The sequence below is a fragment of the Miniopterus natalensis genome, chromosome 2, assembly GCF_054644295.1.
Source record: "Miniopterus natalensis isolate mMinNat1 chromosome 2, mMinNat1.hap1, whole genome shotgun sequence".
Lineage (NCBI taxonomy): Eukaryota > Metazoa > Chordata > Mammalia > Chiroptera > Miniopteridae > Miniopterus > Miniopterus natalensis.
The window spans coordinates 137,332,154-137,350,020 of record NC_142082.1 but is presented as its reverse complement, the minus strand read 5'-3'; the positions used below and the strand labels follow the sequence as shown (position 1 = coordinate 137,350,020).

Genomic DNA, 17,867 nt, shown 5'->3' with positions numbered 1-17,867 from the left:
AATATAATAACAATGAGAGCAGTTAAGAATTTTTTTTAAGTGTTTACCATGTGGTAGACATTAGTGCTTTATATTCATGAACTCATTTCATATTCCCAACAATCCTATTTCTATTTTACAGATGGTGAGACTGAGGCACAGATAGGTTAAATGACTTGCCCAAGATCACACATAGCTACAAAGTGGCAGAACCAGGATTTGAACAAAAGGAATTTGGTTCAGGTTGATGTTCAATCAGGGGGCCAACAGAGGGGTAGGGAATCGGATGTCAGAGAAGAGAAATGTCTATCAGTTTTTCATAGGAGGAATGGTGTTTGTCCTAAAGAAGATAACTAATATCAGGGATTATTTTTAGTCCTCAAGGAATTCCAGCCTGAGCTGTGTCTTTACACATTCTGCTATGTGTATGTTGCTAAGCTTCTTTCCTGAAAAGATAGTGGTCTCTTTCCAACTAGTATCTGAGTCTTAGTTGGAGAAGACCAGAGAAATGTGTTAGACTACAGTTACCTTGTTTCTTGTAGGCACCTTTGGGGATTAGGTTTATATAAGTGTGACATTTTAAATTCATCTCTTCTTTGTTTTTATTAAGGTTTGGGTAGGATAAGTTGTCCTAGTGGGAGTGGAGAAAGAACAAGGATTCACCAGATGTTTCATTCTCGGTCCTTTTTTATATCCCTGCCCCTAGATTATCACTTTATGTTTTCTTCTCCCTTAGATATGGCAAGATTGTCTCCACTAAGGCCATACTGGACAAGACCACAAACAAATGCAAAGGTGAGAAAACAGCTATCCTTGGTGGTGATGGAGAGCAGCTGTGAGGGAGCCCCTCCCTTATCTCTGCCATTTACCGCTTAAAGTTCCTAGGACCCAAGGCCAGAGAGAAATCTCAGAGATTTTCAGGTTTAAAAGACTAACAGAGCCCTGGCCAGGTAACTCAGTTGGTTAGAGCATCCGTTCTGACAGGCCAAGGTTGTGGGTTTGATTCCTTGTCAGGCACATCATACAAGAGTCAACCAATGAATACATAGGTAAGGAGAACACCAAATCGATGTTTCTCCCCCCCCCTAAAAATCAGTCAATCAATACAAATGTTTTAAGACTAGCAGATATTTAGATTCTTTGAGGACCAGGTAGCTAGAGCTGCAAATCCTCTTTTGGGGACTCAAGGCTAGAAGTCTGCACAAAGAGTCTTAGAGTCCCTTGGGCTTACTTTGGACCTCATGTTTCCCTGGATTGGATGGTGGATATGGGTAGGTGAGATTAGTTCTCCTTAGCAAAGCATTGTAAATGCTTTCTGGTAGTGGGGGTGGGGGTGCGATGACTTAATAGGTATTATTTTGTGAGAATTAATAGTTTTGTTGGGGTTTTGAGCAGTTTTAGGTAGAGATGTAAGAGTTGAAGGAGGGGAAAAGGGTGTAGGTTGGAGTGGGGAAGGATTTCTTCCAGCAGGTGGCTGGTTATCTGCATGAAGAGGCTATATTCCCTACATGCCTAGCATTTCTGCTGTGTGGCTGGAAAAGAGGAAGGGTTTTTTTTAGAAGAGGAGGGGATGCTGTAGATTATTAGAAGAGCCTAGTTCCTGAAGCCTCAGATTTTTCAAGAGGGAGGGAGGAAGGCAACGACACCACAAGGACCTTATTGCCCTTGGCATTCTTAGCTTTAAAGTAGATCAGATCTCACAGGGTCTGAGAAGCACATGGATAATCCCCTGAAACCTCTTAATTTCTCTTCCTCTCTACCACTTCTATTACATGGATCACAACTCTTCCTCTGTCTCCTGAAAAGCCTGAGCCTCCTACCTCCCTTATACTCCCACCTCCCAGTGATGCTGTTTCCGTTCCAGGCTATGGCTTTGTGGACTTTGACAGTCCTTCAGCTGCACAGAAGGCTGTAACAGCACTGAAAGCCAGTGGTGTCCAGGCACAGATGGCAAAGGTAAGGGTACTGCCATGTCTCGTCCCCTAAGGGCTTGTGGTTAGCAACAAGATCCAGTTCCAGGGTTCCCAGAGGGTTTAAGAACCAAGAAGTTGATGGGCAAAGGCTACCTGCAGTGATTTTTTACTATATCTGGCCAAAGATGGTCTGGGCTAGGGACCCATTTAGCACCCCTTGGCTGCTAGAGAAAGATAGTATTCAACATCTGTAGCAGGTAGCTCTGTCAACTCTTTTCCTTTCATCAAATATAAGCAGGCAAGAGGGTCGGGTCCAGAGACTTCTCCCCTTCCTCCTGCTGTTTCCCCATTCCCACCCTGGCCCATCACTTCCCTACCAGACAGCTTGTGGTAGTTTTGAACATTCTCTGAAAAAGTCAGTTGTGTATCTCAGAAGTTCACAACAATGCTCTCCACCTCCCAACGCTGTTCCCTGGGGGTGGGGTGGTTATGTGTTGGGAGTGTGGGGGAGAGGGAAGGAAGCTGTTCCTCCTTTTCAGATCTGTCTTGAGCTTTTATTTTCATCTAAACTATTAGGAATCTAGAGGCTTTTTTCTCCCTTGATCTCTTACGTGGGATTGCCCTTTTGCCTTTCTGAAGTTGTTGTGAACACTGCGTAGAGCTAATGAGGCAGGTCTGCCAACCACCTTTTCTATAATTAAAGAAAATGGAAGTCCTGAAGGGAAAGGCAGAAGAGGGATTAAGGTTGCTGGTGACGCACAGTCTAAGGCAGAGTGACTGCTTAAATTCTTAAAAATACAGCTATGGGAAGTTATAGCCATTGTATATGATCTGACCATTGGAAGGGCTCTCCCGCCTCTTCTTTCTGTAGAAAAGCCTGACAGTGGAGTTCAGGAATCTGCAGAGTTCCTATGAGACTAGAGCTTTCCATGCTCCCTGGTGACCCAGTGAGCTGTACATGTGCCCCTTAGTGCAGCCCCCAGCACATTGCCTTCCCTTTCCCCTTCTCCCCTCTCTCCCCTCTTCCTGCTTTCCCTCCATCAGGGAGTGAACAGGCATTCCCACTCAGAGTCTGCTGTGGCCGGAAGAGGGGGGGAGGGAGGATTACTCAAAACAATCCAGCCAGGGAACAAGGCAGTCCAAGAGAATCCAGCCTCTGGGACAGGCTGCTGGAGCGAGGGGGGAGTGCTGCTCTGCCGGGCTCTTAAAGAGACAGCCAAAACTTTATCAATTACTTGTACAGTACTAGTAACATTAAATCTGCTTTTTTTTTTTTTTGGCCTGGACTCAATGTACAATCCACAGTAGTGAGATTAGGTGTTTGTTACAAATACTTAAGATTCTCTTTGTTTAGCCTGGCCAGTGTGGCTCAGTGGTTGAGTATTACCTATGATCCAGGAGATCACAGTTCGATTCCCAGTCAGGGCACATGCCCATTCCCCAGTATGGGGCGTTCAGTATGTGGCCTGCAGGAGGCAGCCAATCACTGACTTTCTCATCATTGATGTTTCTCTCTCTCTCCCTCTCTCTTCCTCTCTCTGAAATCAATAAAGACATATTAAAAAAAAAAAATTCTCTTTGTCTGAGATGTCATTTTGTGGATGAAGGCTAGTAATGGGAGAGGGATACGAGATATGAGCTTCATTTTCTCTCCTTTATTTCCATAGCAACAGGAGCAGGACCCCACAAATTTATACATATCAAACCTCCCACTGTCAATGGATGAGCAAGAACTGGAGGGAATGCTGAAGCCCTTTGGCCAGGTTATCTCCACTCGAATCCTTCGAGACACCAGTGGGACCAGCAGAGGGGTTGGCTTTGCAAGGTGAGGGATGCTAAGAATGGGAAATGATGAGTTTAAAAAAGAATGTCACTTAGGCCCTGGATGGTGTTGCTCAGTGGTTAGAATGTCGGCCTGAGCACCAAAGAGCTGCAGGTTCCATTCCCCATCAAGGGCATGTACCTGGGTTGCAGGTTCGATCCCTAGCCCCAGTCAGGGGATGTGCAGGAGGCAGCCGATCAATGTGCCTCTCTCACATCAGTGTTTCTCTCTCTGTGTTTCTCTCTCTCTTCTCCCCCCTTCCACTCTCTCTAAAAATATCAATGGGACAAATATTCTCGATTGAAAAGTATCCTCGGGTGAGGATTAACAACAACAACAAAGAATGTCACTTAGAAGGTTAGGGGAAAAAAATCTTTGCCCTCCCCCCCCATAAGGGACCAAACTATTGGCTAAAATTAAATGAACTTTTGATTTAAATGAACTTTTGTACTTGAACTAATGTACTTGACAGTAAATCAAAAGTTCATTTAATTATAGGCCACAATACTCACAAATCCATTTGCCCCGAAATCTTTATACTTTCCCTACTACTTCCTGCTACTCTAGCCTTTGTTCCTTTGATTTAGACCCAACCAGAATAAAATAATGTATCTTCTTATAGTTTACTGAGTAGTTTCTCATCCTATTATCTCATTTAATAATTACTACAACCCTGTGAAGTATTAATTCTCCATTTTATAGATAAGGAAACCAAGGTTCCCAATATGAAGTGATTTGTTCAAGATGTCACAGGAATGGGTGGTAGAAGCAGAGCCCTAATACTTCTGGCTTCAAGATCACTTAGAATGAAGTGGAAGATTTGGTCTACCTTTTAGATTCGTTGAGAGACTGAGATTGTAGAACCAACTCTGCCATTAACTGTCCATGTGATATTAGACCTTTATGAGTCTTGGTTGACTTTGTGGAGATTGATTTACCTGAGTGACTTTCTTAAGGTGTTCCCTAGAGCTGCAGAGTTCTCCAGGGTGCCCTCGTCTGAGCTTAGGTGTCATTGTTGTAGAGCGTCAGCTCCCCCTGTCCCACTTAAGAAGTTGTTCTGCTTTCATTTATCTTAAGATTTTGTTTGAAAGGAGATTCTGGTTTTTTGTTCTTTTAGTTTTTTAAAAAAATGTATCTTTATTGATTTCAGAGAGAGGAAGGGAGAGGGAGAGAGAGAGATAGAAACATCAATGATAAGAGAGTCGTCATTGATCGGCTGCCTCCTTCACACCCCCAACAGGAAAGAGGAATCGGGCTTCTCTAGCCAATTCACTCTTGGTAGTACCACCTGCTGGCAATGCCAAGTATAACTAAAGAAGTTCCTAGCCTTGTGGTCATCAAACATTTTTGCTCCCATACTCTCTGAAAGCGGAGGTTCCCAACCTGTTTCAGGTCATGGCACTGCAATTGTATTATTAATTTTTTTCCTAAGACCAAAAAACACACCCACTTAACAGTTCAATTTATTAAGTAATTTAATGGTCTAAACAACTCAAAAAGTGTTCATATCTTAGCAATTTTATAGCTATTTGAGAAAATATATTGAAAGAGAAAATATTTTTTGTCCTGACTGGTGTGGTTCAGTGGTTAGAGCAGCGGCCAGTGCACCAGTCGGGGCACATGTGAGAGGCAACCAGTTGATGTGTCTCTCTCACATTGATATTTCTCTCTCTCTCCCTGTTCCTTCCTCCCTTCCACTCTCTCTGAAAAGCAATAGAAAAAAATATCCTCAGGTGAGGATTAACACACACACACAAAAAGAGAGAGATAAAATACTTTTTTTAAAAAAATAAATCTTTATTGATTTCAGAGAGAGGAAGTGAGAGGGAAAGAGAGAGATAGAAACATCAATGATGAGAGAGTTATTGACTGGCTGCCTCCTGCACGTCCCCGACTGGGGATCGAGCCCGCAACCTGGGCATGTGCCCCAACCAGGAATCAAAGCGCAGTCTCCTGGATCCTAGGTGAGATACAATACTTTTATTTCATCCTTAAATGACTATACTTACTAATGGGATATGTACCTGTTGGAGACTAAACAACTTGTCAAACCTTGGAGTCAGATTGGACAGTACATTCTCATTTCCTGTTATACATTGTTTTTCTTAATGGTACTTGCTTTTGTCATAGCAACAATTGGAAAACCAGCTTTGCAAAAATATGTTATCAAAAGGATTGCAGGGTGATCTGTTGCTGAAATGGTGAACTATTTGGAGTTAGTTGTCCACACAGCATCCAACAGATGTTGCTGTGTTTTCTTCAGAAAGTTAAAGTGTTCCTTGCTGTGTTTCTGCAAATATACCACAATGGCCCAGGGTGTCTCAGAGCCCAGTTTGGGAACTGTGGCTTTAAAGACTTGAAAAACTATGAAATCTCTTCCATTTTTCTACATTAATAACTACAAATTTCCTTGATATATTAGGTTCTTGCTAAGTATGATTTCTGGCAAATTATAAACATGGATATTTTAAATCAAAATTTCATATCATTTTTCAGTGTATCCAAATGAGATCTAAATGTCATAGCAATTTGATATACAGAATCATCCATTTTGAAAATACATAAGGCTTTTTTTTTCTTCTTTCTTTCTAAAAAATTTTGTTGTTGTTGTTAATCTTCACCTGAGGATATTTTTTTTTCCATTGCTTTTCTGAAAGAGTGGAATGGAGGGAGGGGGAAGAGAGAAAAACATCAATGTGAGAGAGAAACATCAATTGGCTGCCTCCTGTACACCCCCTCCTGGAGACCACGCCCACAACCTGGGCATGTGCCGTGATCCGTGATCTGGAATCGGCAGGCAGCCTTTTGATGCACAGGACAACGCCAAACCAACTGAGCCACACCAACCAGGGCAGGAATGGAAGCAGTTTTGTTAAAGTAGGAATTCTTTGAATTCCTTTTGAATCATTTGTCAAGAACCAGGGTAATCTATCATCAAAACTGATTTTTTTATTGTGTCAATTGTCAACGTGCTGAGTCCTCCAGCTTATGTTGGAAGGAAGAATTGGGAGCATCTAACTTACAAAAAGATTTGTAACTCAGTCATCACTGCCTTGTGTTGAGTTTTGGGATGAGTGTGAAGTAAATTGAGAGGAGTGACTGTGAGAGGGTACTTTAGCTTTGATCATTAGTGATCTTGACCAATCCCGCAGGCAGATCAGTTCTGGGAAAGAGTTTATGGAGAATCTGAGGTTTTGGAAGTGATTCTCTTGAAACTGTCTATGCCTGCTCACCCTTTTGGAAAGACTAAGGAATAGGAGTAACCCAACTAAAGACTTCTGCTCTAGGATACCTAATGTGGTTTCCCCTAAAACATTCCAGTTGAGACCTTCCTTCATAGGAATGGTTTATATTTTTATTGGCTATTGGCATAGAAAATATAGTGAGACTTACTATAAATATGGAAAGAGAGCAAGATACCATATCTTATCTTATATGGACTCTTACAACTTTTAGAACACATTTATATAGATTATCTTATTTGATCTATACAATCCTGTGTTGTAGGGTAGATGGATCTTTTCTCTGAAGCGGAAAAGAGGAATGTGTCCAGAGGGTTTGGTGCATGTCCTAACTCACAGAGCTTTGGGAAGTGAACAGGAGGTAGAGCCTAGATTTTCTGATTCCTTACACAGTCCTCTTTCCTCAACAAGATACTTTAACTCAGTGGTTCCCAACATTGTTTTTTCTATCACTATGAACCCTAACCCTGTCTTATTACTGTTTCCTCCTACAGACTCATGAAATTTTAATGATGTGAAGTAGCTAATTAGACCTTGATAAATAACCAGAAGCAAAAATATAAATATTGGCAGATTCTTAGCTTGTGTAGTTTTATCAGAATGAGGGCACAATTTCCATTAGGAATTTTGTAATAAAAAGTAATAGTATCACCCTAGTCAGTTTTGCTCAGTGGTTAGAGCATTGGCCTGTGGACTGAAGGGTCCTGGGTTCGATTTCAGCCAAGGGCACATACCTCGGTTGTAGGCTCACCCCCTGGCCCTAGTGGGGCTCGTGCAAGAGGAAGCCAATCAATGGTCTCTCTCACATCAATGTTTCTCTCTCTCTCTCCTCCTTCCACTCTCTGAAAAGCAATGGAAAAAATATCCTTGGGTGATGATTTAAAAAAAAGTTATATAAAAAAAAAGTTATAGTATCAGCCTCTATTTATTGTATTCTTATTTATGAACCAGACACTATACTAGGCCCTTCCATCAGTATCCTCTTTGGAATACATGTTCATAGCTTAAAGACCTCCCTTATTCCTTTCAGGACCCCTTCAGGAGCCAGTTGAGAGAACCTTCATTAGAAGCTGGGGTTGCCTCTTATTGATACTTGAATTTGTGTGGAGGAAACTCTGTGTTTCTATAGTCATAAGTTTTAGAGCATTTGTGGGGCTTGGAACTTAGGGCATTCTTTTTGAATATAGGGAGAGCACAGATCCTGGAGAAGCTAGAGCCTAACCCCTCTTGTGCTCCTCAGGATGGAGTCCACAGAGAAGTGTGAAGCCATCATCACCCACTTTAATGGAAAATATATTAAGACACCCCCTGGAGTACCAGGTGAGGCATCTGGGAATCAGGCTGAGAGGGCCACAGGTGGTTACTTCCAGTGAAGATTCTGGAGGAGTTTTGTATGAGTGCGAGTGGGCTAGGTGAGGTGGGACTCAGCCACCTGTCTGCTTTCTCTCTTGGTAGCCCCATCTGATCCGTTGCTTTGCAAATTTGCTGACGGTGGTCCAAAGAAACGACAGAACCAAGGAAAATTTGTGCAAAATGGAAGGGCCTGGCCAAGGAATGGTGACATGGTAAGAGGACCTCTGAGGAGACAGGAGTACTAAGGATATTAAAATGGAAGGGAAATTACCATGGCTTGATTTCTGTGAGCTTAGGAGGCAAGCTTAAGAGCTACAGTTTGTAACTGAGAGAAGCTGGCTGCTTAACATACTATTCAGTGTGGGTCCTGAGTGGCATTTTGCAGCCTGCACAGCCAGAAAAACTGTGGAACAGTTTGTCCAGACTTTGCTTTAATCAGCTGAACCAGTTACATCTCCACCCTTGACATTTGGGGCTTGCTCTGCTCTAATCCAAGGGCTGACAATATGAACGCCATGTTCTTTCTTTATAGGGTGGTATGGCCTTGACCTATGATCCCACTACAGCTCTTCAGAATGGGTAAGGGTGTTTCATATAATCAGGTCAACTGAAAATGACAACAACCTGTGTCCAAGATGTTTCATCTTGATTTTTGAACAGCACTTAGCGGGAAGTGGCAGTGTCTATCAATGGGGGCCCTTTCTGATTTCCTGTGACACCTTACTGATGAGGTTCCTCCCTGCAGGTTTTACCCAGCTCCTTATAACATCACCCCTAACAGGATGCTTGCTCAGTCTGCACTCTCCCCGTATCTTCCATCTCCTGTATCTTCGTATCAGGTATGTTCATGCCCAAAAAGGTGTGATGGTTTTCCCTGTCATTGTGTTTTAGGTAAAGGAATATAAGGTGGATACTATTTGTTGTTGTTTTGTTTTTCCTTTTTACATATTACACAAATAACTTTATGTGAAAGCATAATGTGATCACATTACATATATATATAGACTGGTGTAGGAGCATCCTCTTACTGTCTGTCTGCTACCCCACAAGTAAATCCATGTTAATTTTCTATTTTTCTTCATGTGCATATGTACATATGTATATAGTTTTTGGAAGTCATTGTTTATTTTACAAAGAAATTCACCATATTATATATATTTTTTATACTTTACTCTTCTCATTTAACGGTATCTTAAACCAGTGATTCTCAAAGTGTAGTCCCTGGGCCAGCAGTATCAGCATCACCTGGGAATTTTTATTTTATTTTATTTTATTTTATTTTATTTTATTTTATTTAATTTTAATTTTATTTTATTTTATTTTATTTTATTTTATTTTATTTTATTTTATTTTATTTTATTTTATTTTATTTTATTTTATTTTATTTTATTGTTTTTTAAGTATATCTTTATTGATTTCAGAGAGAGGAAGGGAGAGGGAGAGGGAGAGAGAGAAACATCAATGATGAGAGAGTCATCATTGATTGGCTGCCTCCTGCATGCACACACCACCACCACCACCCCTGACTGGGGATCGAGCCTGCAACCCAGGCATGTGTCCTGACTGGGAATCAAACCATGATCTCCTGGATCCTAGGTCAATGCTCAACCGCTGAGCCACGCCCAGCCGGGCCACCTGGGAATTTTTAGAAACACAAGTTCTTGGACTCCAAGATCTATTGAGTTAGAAACTGGTGATGGGTCCCAGCAATCTGAGTGATTCTCAGAAGCCCTCTTGGTGATTCTGATGCAGCTAATATTGAGATCTCTGTTCTAATTATTTCCTTTTTTAATAGTTGCATTATATTTCATGCTGGAGATACACCAGAATTCTTCACCTATACCCTAGTGAAGGTCATTCACTTAGATTTCTCTGTTTTTCTGTTAGAAATAATGCTTCAGTAAACATCCTTGTGAGTAAACATCCTTGTGCCTCTATCCTATATATATATGAGTACTTTTATTTCTAGGGACTGGAGTCTGAGGAGTAGGATTGCTAGTTTGAATTTATGAACTTTCAATTTTATAAATGTTGCCAGATTGCTTTTCACCAAGGCTGTTTCAATTCATGTTTCCAGTAGCAGTGCATGAGAGTACCTGTTTCCCTCCAGCCATAGATGACATTGTTCTTTTAAAATTTTTCCTGTCTTGATGGGTGTAACGTGCATTATGACTTTAATATGCACTTCCCTGGCTGTAGCATTTTTAAATGTTTGTCATATCCTGATTTGCTCTTCTCTGATTGTTCTTCATATGTTTGGCCCATTTTTCTGTTTGGTTAATTGTTCTTTTCTCATCAACTTATAAAAACTATTTGTATATTATAAATATTGATCCTCTGAATGTTATCTTTGTTACAAATGGTTTTTTCCAAATTTAATTTTTGTCATTGACTTTGTGATCCTCAAACTTCAGCTGTGCATCAGAATAACTTGAAGAGCTTGTTAAACCTAGGTTACTGGACACCACACCAACACTTTCTGACTCAGTAAGTCTAGATGGGGAGGCAAGACTTTGTATTTCTAACAAGTTCCCAGATGCTAGTGCTGCTCGTCCAAGGATTTCCATCCACTGGAAATCACCAGCTTTTGCCATATAAAAGTTTAAAATCTGAATATAGTCAAATATGTTTGCTTCTTCACTTATAACTTTTGAATTTCTTGCCTAAATTCAAAAGATCTTCCTAGTCCCTATATTGTACATACAGTCTCCAAGATTTACTTCATTGTTTTATATGTAAATATGTAATCATCAGGAATTAATTTTTGTACATGGTAGAAAATAGGAGTCCTATTATATTTTCTTTCAAAATGTTAACCAGTTGTCCTAGCATTGAAATGCCACCTTTGTCACATAATAAATACTGGAATTTATTTCTATATTCTTTACTCTTTCCCAATGATCATTGTTTTTGTTCCTTTTCCAATAATATATTGATTTGATCACAGTGGCTTTTATAATATGTACTAATATTTGATAAGACAAAATCTTATCTACTCTTTTTCATACTTAGCTCTTTTTTTTTTGCATTTATTCTTCTGTATAAAGTTTATGGTCATTTTATCTAATTTTTAAAAATCTGTGAGGATTTTAATTGGAATTACATCACATATATATATATATGTGTTTAAGAGAACATTTTTTAAAGTACTAGCCTTTTCACCCTTTGGTATTCCTTTTCATGTTTTTAGATCTTATTTATGTCCCTGAATAAGATTTTCGTTTTGTGTATGTAGGTCTTATGCTTTTCTTCTTAAATATATTCCTGTGTTCTATAATTTTATAAGCATTTCTAGATACACTTATTAATACACTGAGAAAAAGCTATTGATTTATGTTCATCTACTTAGTATGCAGCTAACTTACCAAGTCTTATTATTACTACTAGCATTTTTTTCCTTGAGTCTCTTAGGTTTTCTAGGTATACAGTTATATCATCAGTGCAAAATAATAGTTTCTCTTCCTTTCAAATTTTATGCCAATTGTGCTCTTATCTAATTGCATTTATTTAACCTTACTATAAGATAGGTTACTATAATTGCAATGGTTTTAATATTACTCTGTTTAGGTTAATGTTAGCGGCTAGTTTTTGGTAATAATATTTAATATATGTAACTAGTTTCTTTCTAGTCCCTTTGTGATTTAAAAAAATAAATGGCTGCTGAATTTTATCAAATGTCTTTCCAGCATCTAGAATTATACTATGGCTTTTTTCTTCAATTTTGACTTATGTGTTTCTTGACCAACCCTTACATTTATGGAATAAACCGTACTTATTTATTAAGGTGCATTTCTAACTTCTCATTGCTAATTTTTTTTTTTTTCATTTTAAAGTTGAGATATAATTCACATACCATAAAATTCACCCTCTTAAAGTGTACAAATCAGTAGTTTTTAGTATATTTACAGTTACACAACTATCACCATTATCCAATTCCAGAACATTTTCATCCCCTCAGAGAAACTCTGTACCCATTAGGAGTCATTCTCCATCCTTCCTTACTTCTAGCCCCTGGTAACCACTAATATACTTTCTGTGTCTATAGATTTGCCTATTCTAGACACTTTGTAATAAATGGAAGCATACAATATACTTGTGCCTGGCTTCTTTCAGTTAGCATGTTTTCAAGGTTTATCCATGCTGTAGCATGTATCAGTACTTCATTCCTATTTATGACTGAGTCATATCCATTGTATGGATAACACTTCATTTTGTTACTCATTTATCAGTTGATGGCCATTTGAGTTGTTTCCACCTATGGGCTGTTATGAATAATGCTGCCATGAACCTTTGTGTACAGTTTTTGTGTGGACATGTGTTTTCATTTTTCTTGAATATATACCTAGGAGTGGAATTGCTGGGTTACCCAGTAACTGTTTTTTGAGGAACCACCAAACTGTTTTCCAAAGCTGCTGAACATTTTATGTTCCCACTTGCAGTATATAACACTTGCTATTCTGTCCTTTTTTAAAAAAAATTGATTTTAATTTGTTGATTTTAGAGAGGAAGGGGGAGGGACAGAGAGAGAGAAACCGATGTGAGAGGAAAACACCAATCGGCTGCCTCCTGCATGCACCCCGACCGGGGGTCAAGCCTGCAACCTGGGCATGTGCTCTGACTAGGAATCGAACCTGTGACCCACAGTCACTGCTCCAACCAACTGAGCCACACTGGCCAGGACTGTTTTATCCTTTTAATTGTAGTCATCCTAGTGGGTGTGAGGTGTTTTAGATTTGCATTTCCCTCTTGGTTAATGATTTTGCACCTCTTTCATGAGCTTATTGGCCATTTGTATATCTTCTTAGAGAAATACTTATTTAAATCCTTTGCCCATTTTTATCTTTATTTTATTTTTTCAATTTTATATAAAATCAAGCACTATTTAATTTAGTTTATTTTTTAATAAAAAATACAATAGTATCAGCTATGTTCTGATTTCCCTGGTGCAGCATCAACATCAGTGACAAACCTTCACATGCATGAGAGGGTCAGGGGCAGAGAATTAAAATGAGGTGTATGTGGCATTCCGAGCCGAGGATGGGGTAAGGCACTTTTGGGGCTTCAGAGGGTCACTGCAGGATGAGAAGAGCAGGTGTTTAATAATTAGTCTTTTGGCCAGCCCAATCAGGAGACAAAAAAAGTTCTCTCTGATAATTCCTGGTTATGGGCAAGGCCTGTAATTCAAGTTCTAAGTAGTTAAAGGGAGAGAGGGGCAGAGGTTTCTCTTGTAGGGTCTTAGTTGTCTTTACTCAAAATCATCTGTATACCACAGAGGCACATCTTGGGGTGACCCATTCTGCACCCCTACACAGGTTAAGCTGTTAGAGTTTCAGCGTCGGGGATGCCCATTTTTAAATTGGGTTGTTTGTTGCAGTGTAAGAGTTGCTAATTTTATTTAAACAGTTTATTCATAATATTTCTATTATCATTTTTTAAAAGCTTTTATATATGTATATATATATTTAAATTTTTTTTGCACTCATTGGTTGATCTTGTATATACCGTGACCGGAGATTGAACCTGTAACCTTGGTGTATAGGGACAATGCTCTAACCAACTGAGCTATCCAGCCAGGGCCAAAGCAGAGAGAGAGAGAGAGAGAGAGAGAGAGAGAGAGAGTGTGTGTGTGTGTGTGTGTGTGTGTGTGTGTGTATGTATTTGTGTGTGTATATATATTTAATGGATTTATTGGGGTGACATTGGTTAATAAAATTATATAGGCTTTAGGGGTACAATTCTATAATATACCTAATCTGTATATTGTATTTTGTGTTCACCACCCCAAGTCAGACCTCCTTCATCACCAGTTATCCTCCCCTTACCCCCCCTACCCCCCCCTTCCCTCTGGTAATCATCATACTGTTGTCTGTGTCAGGGTTTGTTTTTTTCTTAATCCCTTCCTTCACCTTTTCACCAAGCCCCCCTCTCCCCTCCCCTCTGACAGCTGTCAGTCTATTCTCTGTATTAATGTTTCTGTTTTCTGATGGGCACTCCAACTTTTTGGGGGTTTGTCTGAACATTGTCAGATCATTGGCAAAACAGTAGTTTCTAGGTAATTAACATTTTTGTTTGTTTATTTTTGCTTACATTAGAGAGTAACTCAGACATCTCCTCTACAAGTACCTAACCCGTCTTGGATGCACCACCAGTCATACCTCATACAGCCTTCAGTGAGTGTTCAGAAGTGGGCAAAAGCCAAAGAGGCAATTTAATGTAAATAAGAACACTGGGATTTGATGACAGGGGATGCGGGTGTGAGTTCTGGCTCAGGCCCTTGTGTAACGCAGGTGTATGACCTTAAATTTTGTGAGTTTGCTATTAGGCAGGGATCCCTCCAGACTGATGGGCAGAGTGCCTGCCTATTCCTGTTACATAACTGGGTTGCTGCTCACCTCTCATTTCCCAGGATTTTTAAATGTTCCTGGTAACCATGAATCACTGCTTCAGGCAGACTCACAGAATGCTGCCAACTAACCCTGACCTTTGTCGCTGCCTCTAGGGTTCAGTTTTGACACCAGGGATGGATCACCCCATTTCTCTCCAGCCTGCCTCTATGATGGGACCTCTTACCCAGCAACTGGGCCACCTCTCACTCAGCACCACGGGCACGGTAAAGCAGGATATTTCTGATTATAAATTCCTACTGAGGAAGGAATACCTGTGTAATACTTTTTAGCATAAATACTTAACGATGATGAGAATTGCTTCAGTGTCCCTGAGGGCACACTCTGAATAAGAGGTAAACTAAAAAGATAATAATCCATGAGCCAGGAATTCTGCTCCCCAGCTCACTCCTTTTAACTGATTCCTACTCATGAAACTAAACAAATGGTTTCTATGTACATAGTAGTTTATCTAGGTCATTCACATTTCCTAGAAATCCTTGTTAAAATAGTAACAAGAAGAATGGACGAAGCTCTTTAGGTTCTCGTAGGTCTGCTGCATTCTGATTTACACAGGAGGGCTTAAAGACAGAGAAGGCAGTGCACTGAGGAAAAGCAGAAGACAGGAGAGAGGAGAAAAGGAAGTCATGTATGTAGAAGTCTCTCTAAGCCAGTGTACTTTAGAATCACCTGAAGTGCTTTTTAAAAGCAGTTAAATTAGACAGTTAGCCCTGGCCGGTGTGGATCAGTTGAGCTTCATCCCGTGCACAGGAGGGTCGCCAGTTTGATTCCCAGTCAGGGCACATGCCCAGGTTTTGGGTTCAGTCCCAGTCAGGGTGCAGATGGGAGGCAACCGATCAATGTTTCTCTCACATCAATGTTTCTCTTTTTCTCTCCTTCCTCTTTCTCTCAAATCAATAAAAACATATTTTTTAAAAAGAAAATTAGACCATTAAATTAGACTCTCTGGGGATGGAACGTTCCCAGGGTGCTTTAAATGTAGCCAAGAATCACTGCTCTCAGCCTATTAATGTTTTTCATTCCAGTATATGCCAACAGCTGCAGCTATGCAAGGAGCTTACATCTCCCAGTACACCCCTGTGCCTTCTTCCAATGTTTCAGTTGAGGTGAGAGCTTTGTAATCTCTTTGGATTGAGGATAAGAAAATGAACAGAGGCAGATTTTCCGTTCAAGATCTTCCTCTCACACTGATGCTGATTCTATGTTCACAAATAGCTGGTAGGCATGTGAAGAATGTAGGAAGGAAAGACTTAGTTTGTGTCCTTGAATGAGGCCCTTCCTGACATTTGGCCACGTAGTAAATACCAGGATGCTAGCTTGTATTTACTAGTGTTTCTTGGGAAGAGAAATAGGCTGCTCTAAATGTTGGGGAAGTAATGCTGTGTGTGTGACACATTGTGCCATGTGCATGTGCACACCAACCCTGATGTGTGGGAGTGGGTAGGCTGGGGAAAGTACTCAACTCTGGGTGGGTTTTATTTAGGCTGCTTTAGTGGGAGGTGAGGTAAGGATGCACAAGGTGACTCTCCTACTTTGGCTCTGGTTACAGGAGAACAGCGGCCAGCAAAATCAAGTGACTATGGATGCTCCCTCAGACCATGGGGTCTATTCTTTCCATTTCAACAAGTAACAGTGGTAAGAATCACATGCGGAGGGCAGGGTGTGCTGAGCAGCTTGAAGTCAGACAGGGTCTCATGCTTGTCATTCCCCCTCTCTGCCCTCTCCGGCTTATTCCTCCTTTAGGATTCCCCTCCCCGTCTTTGTTGAATACAAATGAATTCTTGGAGATGCCGATGCTCCCAGACTCCAGAGGGTGAACCAGGAATACAGATCATCTGTGGGCCCTGCTAAGACCTAACACTTGGCCATCGTTTTTCACAGGCCTGGGCCTAAGAAAGAAATCTCTGCACTCCTGTCCTCTGCTCTTCCTCCATTCCTGATGGAGCCTGGGGGAACTGTCACTTTTGGTGTGCGCTACATTCAAGGATATCGAAAAACCTTTTTTTCTTTCTTTTGCAAAGAAAGTTTTATGTTTTGTATATATATTTTTTAACTACAATATACTCTTCCCCTACCCCAAAGAGACATGGTGCCTGGAGCTTCTGATCTTTATGAAAAGCACTTCTTTGATGTGTTGAACTTATTTGGGAAGGCTTTTAAAAATTTTTGTTATTTCTTCTCTTAAGAAAAAAGGAACGAGTGGTGCTAGAACATTGAAGGAGTCCTACTGTGGGCCCTTCTTACTGAGTTTAGTTACGGACTTTTTTTTGGTGTGTCTAAGAAAATATGCAGTTTTAAATTTTTGTTTTATAAAGCTCTTAACTCACACATCCCATCTTTTCTTCACTCATTTTATGCCTGCCTTCTCTCATCCAGATTTTTCTTCTCTTTTCCATACAACAGAACTTGACTATTTCAACTTTTTCCTTTTTTTAATTTTGTGAATTTCTCTTTTGAATGAAATTTTCACATGGAATTTTCGTTGCTTGTAAGTTATAGAAGGGTAGACTTAACTGACTTCTGAGTAATTCTTCTCACTGCCAAGGCCAACACCCTCTAAGGAAGTGTCTTCTCTAGCTATAGCTTTTCAAAAATACCAGCTTTCCTGCTTCCTAGAGGTTCTTATCTGCTCTGGGTCTAAGGGGCCCCTCTCTTCCCCATCCCACATTGCTGTGCTGGGAGCCTTTGCAGTTATGACCTTGCTGAATCCACTTAGGCTCCTTCCCCACTGTGGAAGTTGCTTCACCTCCAGACTGGTGGTTTTAAAGATGGTTTTGTCCCCTAGAGACCATTTTGCATTCCCTGGAGACATTTTTTATTGTGGTGCCTGTGGGTGGGGGCTGTGTGCTACTGGCATCTAGTGGCTAGAGACCAGGGATGCTGCTAAACATACTACAGTGCACAGGAGAGCCCCAACACCCCCAGCAAAGAATTATCTGGCTCAAAATGTCAGTAGTGCAAAGGCTGAGAAACCTTGATGGAGACGTGTTGTCCCTGACTCCTGATCAGAGGATTTGGTAAGTTTCCACTCCAACCCTGGACACACAGTGCCTTTTGATACTAGTGCAACTAGTTGAAAGTGACAGAAATGGGGTCCTTTAAGTTTCCTCAAGCTTTGACCTTTGATACCTCTGCATACCCTCGAAAGGCTTGT

At 40.5% G+C, this 17,867-nt stretch overlaps 1 protein-coding gene across 4 annotated transcripts in view; it reads left to right on the top strand.

The window, feature by feature from the left end:
* Positions 1-16,798, top strand: part of RBMS2 (RNA binding motif single stranded interacting protein 2) — a 43,728-nt gene extending 26,930 nt beyond the window's left edge. The window contains exons 3-14 of one of the 4 annotated variants that reach the window (XM_016224484.2): positions 716-774; positions 1,844-1,935; positions 3,560-3,717; positions 8,197-8,276; positions 8,412-8,521; positions 8,842-8,888; positions 9,055-9,148; positions 14,402-14,479; positions 14,809-14,919; positions 15,739-15,819; positions 16,263-16,348; positions 16,457-16,798. In XM_016224484.2, coding sequence (XP_016079970.1) covers positions 716-774; positions 1,844-1,935; positions 3,560-3,717; positions 8,197-8,276; positions 8,412-8,521; positions 8,842-8,888; positions 9,055-9,148; positions 14,402-14,479; positions 14,809-14,919; positions 15,739-15,819; positions 16,263-16,343 — 991 coding nt within the window. In that variant the 3' untranslated portion in view covers positions 16,344-16,348; positions 16,457-16,798. Of the gene's footprint in view, positions 1-715; positions 775-1,785; positions 1,936-3,559; positions 3,718-8,196; positions 8,277-8,411; positions 8,522-8,841; positions 8,889-9,054; positions 9,149-14,401; positions 14,480-14,808; positions 14,920-15,738; positions 15,820-16,262; positions 16,349-16,456 lie in introns of all 4 variants that reach the window. The other 3 variants (XM_016224486.2, XM_016224485.2, XM_016224487.2) reach the window with 3 other exon arrangements.
* Positions 16,799-17,867: the final 1,069 nt, after the last annotated feature.